This window comes from Myiozetetes cayanensis, unplaced genomic scaffold (genome assembly GCF_022539395.1).
Source record: "Myiozetetes cayanensis isolate MyiCay16 unplaced genomic scaffold, myiCay2020 scf15, whole genome shotgun sequence".
Lineage (NCBI taxonomy): Eukaryota > Metazoa > Chordata > Aves > Passeriformes > Tyrannidae > Myiozetetes > Myiozetetes cayanensis.
In genome coordinates, this window is record NW_026087159.1 from 7,276,827 (window position 1) to 7,288,975 (window position 12,149).

The window sequence follows — 12,149 nt, forward strand, 5'->3', positions numbered from 1 at the left end:
ATCTTCCAGGACAGTTATATTATAGACTATACAGACTTCAACCACTAAAATACTGGACTGTTTTATAATTCTTTTGAAGGGAATCCTGAACTATTCCCACAACTAAAGGATAAGTGGGTGTATATTGCGTTTCCATGTAATTTGAGCACCAAATATGCTAGGACAGCATAGAGAAAAAGAAAAAACAAACAAACCCAAACCCGGGATTGCTCAGAACTTATTTCTGAACTACTAGAAAGAAGTAACAATGCAGTCCTGAATTAAGTCAGTAATCAAGAATGTGACAGCAGACAGTGGTATTTGGGTCTCAGAAGCATGACTGATTCTGTCTGTGCATTGGTAACTTCGGCTGTTTATAACTGGATTTGGTTCTTTTTCAATCAAAAAAGCCCAATGACAATAATCATAAATGATGAAAGGTGCTCTGGGGCTATTGGTACGCTGGTGCTGTGCAGACAGCACTCCTGTATTCTCCTGAAGATTCGTGAGGACCATACCACTAATGCAGCAAAAGACTTCAATATATTTTACCTTAAATACCTGAACAGTAAATGTTTCTTTTTTGAAGCAAAGTATGTGTTAAAAATAACCATCTGATGACAAAACAAGAACTATAGAAACTCCTATACTAATCTACAACTTGGATTTGGGGTTTATTCCTGTTTTTTTAAAAAAGCCTTCCTAGTTTAGCAGGACTCACAATAAATGCCACCTTTTGTAGACCTGACATGCTGCAATCACACTTTTGAGGAGAGGGCAGGTTTAACCCACACCACTGTGTCAGCCTGGAGACAAAACAGAGCTAAAATGCCTCTTGTCAAACACAGATAATGCAGCTCTTAACAGGTAAGACTTTGGAGGGAGGGGGATTTCTCTGGCTGAGAGATCTGTGCTGCTGCTGCTTTGCCTCAGCACCTGGAAAGCTGCAGCACATTGCAATAGAAATCCATGGTCCTTTCTTTGATATACAGAAGGAGTGTTGGTCAACAGCTTTCTACCAGTCCTGCCCTAAATCTTGTCCCAGGTCAGTAAGTACAGTAGTATTTCCTGGCTCATGAATACAGTCAAATCCAAGTTGGAGAAAGCTAGGATAAGAAGTAATTAAATCAAGTTTCAGAAAGGAAAAGTTTGGTCAAGTATTTGTAAGAACTTAATAAATAAGAAACAGGACAATGGGACAGGCAGTCAAAGGACACAGTAAAATACAGTGGTTATTTTAAATGACACTTTAATAGCTTGAAAATCAACTATTGAGAATGCCTGAGGGGAATATAAGTTTTTTACAGCCACAGTGCAGAGTGAAATGAAATAGTAGCTGCAAAGTGATCCTTTCCACCTCCAAATTCTGTATTCAGCAGTGCTTCTTCCATAATTTCAGCAGAGCTCTGAAATATCTGCATTTTTTTGTTATAAATAAACCTAGCTTGTTATTCTAATATATGCACACAGCAGAACATTTAACAGTGCCAACATAGATACACTTACTATCAGTTGTATATTTATGAGGTTCAGTAGAAGGAAAGGTAGAATACTTTTTGCACTAAAGAGGCTAATCCTTCATCATGATGACCAGATTCCTTAAATAAAGTTGTGACAACCTGTCACTTTAGATCATAGAATCATAGAATCGTTTTAGTTGGAAAAGACCTCTAAGATGATTGAGTCCAGCTGTTAGCCCAGCACTGCCAAGCCCACCACTAAACCATGTCCCTGAGTGCCACATCTACATGACTTTGAAATCCCTTCAGGGATGGCAGCTCCTGCTCTCCCAGGTCCTTTTTCCCCAGGCAGCTTTCCAGTTACTCTGCCCCAGCCTGCAGCGCTGCAGGGAGGTTGTTGTGACCCAAGGGCAACTTTGCCTTGTTGAACCTCATATAATTGCCCTCATCCCACTGATCCAGCCTGTCCAGATCCCTCTGCAGAGCCTTCCTACCCTCTTGTATGTATGTATGTGTGTAGTAGAGATCAAAATGATCTGCTTGATCAACATTCTTGCCCAACTTGGTTTCATCTGCAAACTAATATACTGTATCTTAGAGAGATCACTGTCAAATTTAAATACCACCCTACTTATGGATAGGGGAGGTGCTTGAACAAACAGCATAAGAACTGTAATGAGGAACTCTTAAACTCCTTATGATAATGACTTCTACAAACAGCAGCACACAGTAGCACTTTTTAATTTGGCACATTCAAATCCATCTTGTCTGCAGTGGTCTTCCCAATTCAGGAGCAGTATCAAGCAAGACAACCACGATGGGGTAATTCTCCATCAATTTGTAGCTCCCATTGCCATGTTTTCATTCTCAATGCAGTTAGAAATCTAAATGCATGGCGACACTTTGAAGTTTTCAATTTAAAACACAAAGCCAGGAAGTGGAGAAATATGAGAACATCTGACCTCACTGCCAAGGTACCTGTTCTAAGAAATCCACATTTTAACTCCATCACAAAATTAACTCTGGCCTAGTCAGTCAACTCTGGGTCAAATTCAAAGGTTGTTTACACCAAAATACTTCCACTGATCATGTTGGTGTTTTGTGGGTGACTGTATTCCAAGCAAGTGCATCACCTGCAAGGCTGAATTGCCAGACACTAAAGAACAATTAATGATTTTTTTTTCCCCACAAATGGTAAACTGAAGCTGTACACAAGCCTGCTTCAGCTCCAAGCAGGCACACAGGAGTCCAGCCTGGCTCAGAGAGGTCAGCAGGACCTCTGGCTGACCTGTTGCTGCTGCGAAAGGCAAGAGCACAGACAGTGAAATGCAGAGAATTACCTTTCTTGCGCAGAAGGACACTGGCGTGTTTCCGTCCATTTCTGTTTTCCACGTGACAGGTGTAATTAGCCAGGTCTGCCTCCTCTACAGCATCAAAGATCAACATCAACTCCACTTCTTTTTCTCCCAGGTGTTCTCTGAGGAGTCTGAAAGGAAGGATACAGGCTTTGCTATAGCTGGAAGGATACAGGCTTTGCTATAGGGTGGAAGACTCCCAAAAGAACCATGATTTCTCAGCACAAGATAGATAGTGTCCCTTGGCCTCCTTCACTCTGGGAGAAGGATTTAGAAGGAGACTCATGTTGCCTGAAAGACTTCTCAGAAGCATCTTTCATGATCACCAAAAGCCTTTTTCTCCTTCCATGTCTAGTGAGGAGCTAAACCAAGTGAAGGAAGAGTGGCCATGAGTGCAATGGTTGCATGTGGCTTGTTTACATTGGCTTCATCAGAATTAAATGCTAAAAACAATGCTTCTTTTTAAAGAAGCAGTAAATATCCATTTTCCAGAAGCAAATATGTGCTACTAAGCCATCACTGAACAAATTACAAGGCAGTATTTTAAAGGCTGGGTATTGTAATACATTTTAATGCAGTCTGGAAACCAAACAAAAGGAGCTGTGCTACTCTCTGGAACTTTCCTCCGTTTTCAGAGGCTAGATCCTGACTTTAAAAGGGAGCAGTGTCAAGAACAAGAGCTCTCTGCTCCTTCGAGAGGACAGAGGAGACATGCAAAATCACTACAAAGGGAATAGAAACTTCTAGCAGACTTTCAGGCCAGAGGTACAGTCTTTTCATCTCATTGTTCTCATGTGAACATTAAAAAGAATGCAAAGTAAATTCAAGTGTTTTCTGCTGCTGACATTAAGTCTAAAAATACAATACCCTATTCTCTCAAAAGGCTTATCACTTGTTCAAGGAAAAGTTGCTGCTCCTTTGATAAAGGAAATGTAACATCAAGTAAAATCTACCAGGTTCATTTGATCCTGTTTGGGTACTGCTGCCTAATGTGAAGGGGGTAAACATAAAATGTGGGGTGCCCTCGCAGACACCGATGAATTCACCACTGCACATTGCACTTCAGTGAGTCTTTTCTCTGAAAAGACTGTTTATAGCACTGTGAGGTAAAGGTACAAATAAAATCCCGGTTCCCCAAACATGAAATATTTTCTCCAGGGACCAAAGGGAGGCAACTGGGCAGGAAGTAACTAATGGGAGCGCTGCCTGCTAAGGACAGAAACTGCGGCTGGAGACCTTAACATTTGTCAATAAACAGCAACCCCCAAACTTCTCTATTATAACCCAAAGTTGTTTTGGAGTTTCCAATGCGCACACACATTTTCTTACGTATGTGATTTCACATAACACTCCAAATTTGAAAATAAATCAGAAGAGAAGTATGAGAGCATTGCACTAGACAATGAAAAATGCAATCCTGACTGCTGTAAACCACATCTTTACAGTAAGATTTTATACAGCACTTAGCCACTAAAGGCATGTGGGATCTGACAGGACTCAGAAGATGTACCAGAGCATCCACAACGATTCAGCCTCTTTCACTGTGGCTGTGTAACTTGGAAAAAAGCAAGGGGAAAATCATTAGTTTAAAAACAGGTGTGTGTGTGTGTTGCATTTGGAAACTTAGATTTCATCTTTTTTTTGCAAATTAACTCTAATTTATTATGTTTGTTTGTTTTTGGGTTTTGTGGTTTTGTTTGGTTTTGTTTGTTTGTTTTTAAATTTCTGGTCCAGAGTCTAAGTGGTGAAATAATGGAAGAAAGGTTGCATTTGCATCATTTCTGGTCAGAAAAGAAACCTCCTCAGAAAGCCTGGTCTGTTCACAGTCTCAGCCTAAATCATTGAGAGTCAGATAAATCAATTCTCATCTACCTATTAATCTGCTATCTATATAAAGACTCAGGAAAGTCTTTCTTCTCTGCTGGTAAACAATATGCCTGGTAAACAAATTTTGGCCTACAAATCCTGCTGCAAGGAACAATATAATCCTTAACAGAGATGATATCTGGGACACTAATCTGGAGCACTCTGTCAGTGTTCTGATTGTCTTGTGTTTATCCTATAATCAGGGTATTTTACACTGCGAACAGATTACAATTAAAGTAAAAGAAACTATTATTTTGAATTATATCTAAATTATATTTATTTAAAATAACTGACCCTTACCCTAAATTTAAATAATACATGATCAGTTAAAAAGGAGCTTTCACAAAAAAAAAAAAAAATGCATTTGGACTGAGAATTTATCTTACTTCTAACTGCAATCTTTAGAACAGGATCTCTCTAGAACAGGATCTATCATGAAAATGCTGACAAACATTTAAGCTTTATGCTGGCAGCAAAGCGTAGAATGCTCTTGGTGGTGTTAAACCTTTCATTCCTGCTTTTTTGTTTTTCTTCTCTTTTCTTTTAATCAGTACTCTACAGCTAATAATTCATTATTGCCCAGAAATACACAGTTGGTCATCTACATTTTTTCAATATATGTACAGCCTCTAATTAATTGCATTTTGTAGTTGGTTCAGAGAACACTGAGCACAACATTTTTGGCTGACAAAAGGAATACAGTATCAAGTAAGACCTTAGAGGTGCAACAGCATTTTCTGCACACCCAGAAGATGAAGCTCTATACCTATCTGAGATGGGGGAAACTTCACCCAAGCAACACTGTCAACACATACCAGCTCTCACAAGCTGAGAAAATAATAGCTCACTTTTTCTGGTTTGCTGAACAAACTGTAAGAGTAATTACATCATTTAATACATTGCTAAATCAATGGTGCTTGACAACTCACAACAAACAGGATGGAAAGAGAGAAAGAAAAGGTGGGTGAAGTAAAAACAACACTCAGTGCCTTCTTTTTCTTCAAGCTGAAGCATTTTATTTGATCTGAAACACAACATTTTGTCTAGTGAATATTTTTCAGTTAAGAATATGAATCTAAAAAAAAAAAAAGAAGTTTAATTTCAGAATATAAATGTTTTCTTTGAAAATTATCCAGCAGTTTGGATTTTTCAAATCTTTTGTCATACTTTTTCCAATGCCTGTGTGCACTAAGTTGAATCTGAAGTTAAAATACTTCTCCTTTGAGACCATATTTCCCTAAAATTTTTTAGGCTTTGTATGATCGAGGACGGGAAGGCCCTAAGAAAGCCTCACCTGGATCTCTGTGCAAGACCAAGGCATTATTTCCAAACCTTTACTAACCTGCACGTGAGATGGGACTTAGCAGAAAGATTATTTTCATTCCTTATATAGCTGAGGATCTGGACAATGAACAGGGTTATGAGCTCTACTGCCTTCCATCTGCTCCTTAACAATAGGCTCTAGATGAAAGGACAGACCCCTGAGTACATAAGTACCTCTCCAAAGCAAAGTAGTTCAACTGACCACAGGGCACAGTGATCTTTCCTCTCACTTTCCTGCATCATGTTTCTTATTCTTTGCCCAGAAACTGTCTACTTGAGTAGTGTAAGCTTTTCAGGAGAGGGCTGTCATTTCCATTCTTCTCTGCCAAGTAACCCCCACACTGGCCAGGCAGTGGTGGGAATTCTGTCTCCTGCCCTCAGCACCCCCTCCAAAGAGAATGCCACATAACCTCTTCCTGTCTGAGCATTTCATAACCATCAGTTGACTTCTGTGGGTGATAAATTAATCTGAAGAAATAAAGCTGCCATTCAAAATGTCTTCATTCACCTCTTTTCATGCCTCTAGAAGGAGTTAAACTATTACTACTTTAAAAATGGACAAGACAGAAAAAACAAGGACAAACATACTTTACAAGATGAGCATTATAAGGCAACTGCAAACTGTTTGGCAGTGTTGCCTGAAGAAGAAAAAAAAGCAACTCATAGGTGGCTGAGAGAGTAAGATTTATGCCTGAAAATACTTTGCCAGAGCAGAGATGGTGTCGAAATTTGCTGTGGGCTCCTTTGATAATTAGGTACAACTGACAGCTCTGAAGACAGGCTTAAAGACTCTGATTCCTTCTTTAATAGCCCTCGTTCAATTTACATGACATTTTTATTACCGCTGTGAAAAACCCACCTGGCAAGCAAAGCCTCTTTCTCCTTTCCCCCCACGCATGTCTAACACCTGGGGATCTTAATTCAAGGGAAGACAAGGAAGCAGCTTGGAGAGGGGGTCATTGCCTCTGAGTCCTGCAATGCTGATTAGTGGCTTTTTATTATGAGGCTTTGGAACAAGGTCTAATAAATAATAAGAAGCCCAGAACTACACAAATATTACTCACCGTGAACCGTGGTTAGAAAAAAACCTCCAGTTCCATGGGTTTGATTTGAACTGGAATGCTCAAGTTAAGTGCAACCTTGTTTCAGTGCTTTCATAACAGCAGTGGCTGCTAACCATGCACACTGGAGGATGCAAACCGGGGATAGGGGGTTTGTGCTCCCACACTTCATTGATTTGCAAACCTGAACTCTCATCATACACAGAAAATTCAGCAACACAACAGATGGGCACAGGCCAGGGTAACGACAGCACCAAAAATTCAAAGTGCTACTGAGTTTGTGAACTGATTTAAAATGGGGGATGCAGAGTTAAAATGTTAGAAGCTTTCCAAAGGAAAGCTGGAGTATCTTGGTCCGGTTGTAACAATTCCCTACTACTTTTAATTTCTCAACACGAACAGAAACGTGCTGGTAACAACACCACAGAGAAGCAAACTGATGGAAAAGGCATTTAACCAGCAAGATCAACGTGGCTCATCAAATTTGAAACATACATGACAATTTTTTTTTAAATACAACAATAAATATGACTGGGTGGGAGACGTGGGCTGGCTCAGAGCACTGTCAGAGTCATTAGTGCTGCTTAGTTTCCCTGAAGCAGCAGACCTGTAATGGGACACGTAAACAAGAGCTCTTAACTGCGAAAGAATCATCTGCAAAAAGTTACCACTTCAGTTGCCATAGCTACTTCTAAATGAAAAAAGGGATGGACTGTGGCACTGCTGGTAATGATGCAGTAGGTTTTGGTAAATGCTGTTTTTAATGCTGGCTGTGATCACAGGGGATTAGGTGCATGATAAGTAGATTTGCTGAGGAGAAGATTCACCGAATTGTGCAGGGTCTATAAACTGAGTTAAAGCATTTTAATGGAATGAGAAGAGGGAGTTGTCACATATTAATTTGCAACATGAATGTGTAATGAGATGGCACAATGAAGGACAAATAACAGCTTTTTCAAACTCAGTTGCACTAACAAGCGCACAAAAAGAAAAAGTTTTGAACTGTGCTTACGCTGGAATGCTCTTTAAATACAAAACTCAAATTGTCCTTCTGATGCAGAGGAAGAACATGACCAAAATCACTCTGTTCATATATATACCCACACCAGAGAGGACACAATGTCATTAAGTGCTGATTACTTACAATAGCAGAAGTTTGCAATAATTGCTTTTTGTGGTCAGAAGCCCAAAAGAGGATTGTACACTGGCAATGTAAGATAAATTTCATCTGTGTGCAATTAAGGTGCAATGTTAGGTCAGTTATTTTAGTATATCTTAATAACCAGTGGCTAAATGGCTGAACTTCAAATTATTGATCAAGTAATAAAGCCAAGGAACCTCTCTCTGCCTGCTCTCCAAAATTACCTTTACAAGAAACAAACAGCTCAGATATGAGACCAAAAAAAATGTGCAGTGGAAGGTGAAAAGACCTAGGCTTTCTTTATAATCTATATTCATCATGTCTATAGGAGCTGGGATCCCCTTGTCCATAGTTTAACCACAGCTTAGTCTTTGCTCATAGAGCAATTATCAGGTAATTGTTAAAGAAGAAAAGATGATGCTGTTAAGTGCTAATTCCATGGAAGTCCATGGGGATACAAGTGAGTGTTTTCTTTACAACTGGTACAGTAAATGATAACCAGCATCAGGAACAAGCCAAGCACAAGTTGGATATGGGGCACAGCCACTTCTTTTCCTTCCTTTAAGTGTTAAGCCTTGAGGAACAAATGCTGCTCTTTGAAAGTCCTGGTTAAGGCACACCGAGAGCTGCATCACAGACAGACAACTCATGCAGTAGAAGAGAAAAAGTGTGGTGGCTTTGACAGGAGACCATTCATCTTCAAGATTAACACTGATGCTGAAATGAATGTCATCTTGCCAAGGACTGCCACGTGGGACAGCTGCACTGGGCAGCACCATTTCCATGCAGGGCTAAAATCAACCCCTGGAACACTCAAGAGACACTTCAGCTACCACCCACCAGGGGAATTTGATAACAGATTTTCAGGCACTTGGATAGCTACTGTGTCTTCAGAGTTTAGAAAGGGGAGGAAGCAGCTCACACAGCCCTGGCTCCAAGTCATTAATCACTCCTTAGACAGAAAACAATTTTCACTTTCAATTAAAAATCTGTTAAGAAAACTCAACAGGCTTTTGGGACATACAATAAGTTTAATAGTAAATAATCTAAAAGGTACCTGACTTCGCCTTCTCTAATGTGACCTTCTAACTCTTCTATGAATTTCTCCCCTTTCATCCAGTAGATCATAGGGCCTGATTCTCCACTGAATCCAAAGAAAGCTTTGCAGGCCACAGTCAGTGGATTTCCTGAGGACAAAAAGAAGAGAGAAGGTTAGAGACTATGTCATAGCTACTGGTGAAAGAATTATTATACCTCAGATAAACCTCCTCATTTAAAATTGGAAGGAAAAAAAAAAGAAGGAATAACTATAAAATAGGAAAAAGAGTGATGTTGATTTCCATCTACAGGAAATAGCTGTGAAATGAAACCCTAAGGTTATCTATCATTTATTTTTTTCCCAGAAAGATACTTTGTGAACAATGAGAAGGTATGGAAGTGGTGGCAACATAAGGTGATGATTTAAGCAACAGACTAAAGAACTCTTCCTTTCAGCTCTGCAAAAATACTTCCAAAAGAAAGAAATTAAAACTTGGAAACTAATCAGATTTCTTTTCTCTTTGAGAGTTCAGCATTTAGATGGGATTTAGTTTGGCTACAGCTCTAACTGTGTTAGTTAGTCCAGGACTGTGCTTACACTGCCAGGACAGATGGTCGTCTGCCTGCAGAAGACAAAAAAAACCTAACAAAAAACCCCAGCAAAAACTCAAACAAGACAGGAAATTCATGAAACAATGCCCATTCCCTTGGTATGCAAATAGAACTCCTGCACCCACTTTTCTCTGCCTATTTTACCCCACACAGGGGGTCGAGGTTACAGAGCAGCTGTAGAATCAGCAACTTAGATGGGAGGACAGGCCACATTTAATGTCAGTGGAGACTCCTTCTAGGACTTGGATCAAGAATGGAAAGCCCAAATGAATTTTATTGTATTTGAAAGAAAGGTTTTATTATGTCAGCCATCCTCAGTGTCAGCAGGAGACTCTCTTGATGCTGAAATATAACAGGCCTACAATTTTCACAGGGGTTAAGCATTTGGAGCACATCACTTGGTTGAGCATCGGGCTAATGATTGACTTACTGTGCCTTAATCAGGTACCTCTTGTCTGCTCAGGAGTGTTAACTTGCTGTGTGCACACTCAGAGCGTATCAGAGCTGTGTGTTAAAGTGTCTTTGCCTAAACCCCCTCAGAGCTGTCCCTAAGTCAACTGCTTGCTCTTGTCTATCCAGTATTTCAGTGCCCAATTTAAGATATGTCTAAAGAGCCTGATTAGTCAGGAAGCACAGCACTCCCAGCCATGGAAAATCAGCCGCCTTTAAATTGTTTCCAAGTCAAGATCCAAAATTACAAGTCCTTTTGAAACATTAGGATACAGCAAGAACAGATTTAAAGGCTGCACTTGAGTCTCTGTTTCTCAAATAGCAAAAGACAAAAATGGAAAGTGTTTATCCTGAAAATGTTTTCCAGACTCTTTAATTATCTCCACATTCATGATGAACTCTGGCACCACAGCTGGCCACTGAACACGTGCTGATGCTGACAGATTATACAACCAGAGCAAACATACAAGAGGGAAGAAGGGGTGGATATTCACAGTTATCTGCACATCCCACCACACTGGCCACCATCGGAAAAAAATCCAAACTTCTACCTAACGAAGACTCAGAAGCACTTCTAGGTAGACTTTTAATTCCACTACAAGCTCACCCAGCCCTCCACAGGTGGAGTGGAGAATTGGAGCCCCTGGATACATTCACCTCACTTTCTCCAAACGTGCTGAACGCCTGTGTGGTGCGAGGTCTTTGGTGCCACTTGCCTCAGAGTGACAATACCCATCTTTTTAAATACCATTTGGTGAATCCTAGCATGTGGCTGCTCAGTCCATGTTTGATTTTAATGGAAAAAGACATTGTAGCAATGTGTAAAAGGAAAAGGATAGACGTGGCCTATCAGCATTGACAATATTTGCCCTTTTTCTGGCTCACCACGCTGGGCCCTGAGTGTTACAGGCAAAATATATTACAGAGCGTGCTTTTTCTCAAACTAGCAGATTTTTACTTAAAAACAAGCCCTGAGAAATGAGAATATTCCAAGGTTGGCCTAAGATTTCTATACATGCAGAGTAAATATCCTGAGGTAATATGCCTGGTCTGAAGAAATAAAAAATTTTCTACACAAATAGGAAAATCTAAAAAACCCAGCTGTTGGTACACAGCTTCTGTAATAAACAAACCCAATATAAAGCATCAGGAGTCTTTACTGTGACAGCCTGCATGATCTGAACATGCCTGGGCAGATCTATTCCCTAGCTTTGCCACCAGGGAAACCAGCAGAATGAACTAGTACCATCAACAGCAAAATCTGGAGTGAATTTGTATTTTCAGCTCAAAGTCTTGGATTGGCCACACCTGAAAAAACCCATAGTTAATCTCATCTGCAAACCCATCACTGACTAGAGGGTGGCATAAGCAAGTATTTCTCACGGAATAACTAATATCTCAGTAGCAGAATGATGTGCACCTGGGTTGAGCTGATCTGTTCTGGGGTGGAAAGAGTTTGGGGCTTAATGACACTTTGAAGTCCCATCCAAGCTCAAACTCTCACTTCTCAAGCTGGTAAGGACAGCTCGCTCTTCTGCACCTCTCTGAAGCAGCTTCTGGTTTATAACTCTCATCACTCCTTTGTGACTCTGGCAGCAGGACACAGTCAGAAATGTAACACTGGCTCTTTCTTGCGCTTTACCTCCCCAGATGAGACTCCATAAGGAAAGTAAAGGAGGTTTCCCCTCTCCTGCTATGTTAAGACAGCCACAGCAGCAACTTGTTGCTAGTGGTTTTCAGGGAACATCCATAAAAGAACACAGTATGTCTCACTGCATTTCCCCCCAATTACTGGGATCCTAAAAATGAGGCTGATTCCCCTGATTCCTAAATGTACCCTTGAATACGTGGAGAAACAGGCACT

General features: G+C 40.3%; 1 protein-coding gene across 2 annotated transcripts in view; it reads right to left on the minus strand.

Moving 5' to 3' along the window:
• IL1RAPL2 (interleukin 1 receptor accessory protein like 2) overlaps positions 1–12,149 on the minus strand; it is a 356,649-nt gene that overhangs the window by 19,083 nt on the left and 325,417 nt on the right. For both annotated transcript variants that reach the window (XM_050310575.1, XM_050310576.1), the window contains exons 7-8: positions 9,243–9,372; positions 2,780–2,925 (exon numbers count right to left, since the gene is read on the minus strand). In XM_050310575.1, the coding sequence (XP_050166532.1) occupies positions 2,780–2,925; positions 9,243–9,372 (276 nt within the window). The remainder of the gene's footprint in view (positions 1–2,779; positions 2,926–9,242; positions 9,373–12,149) is intronic.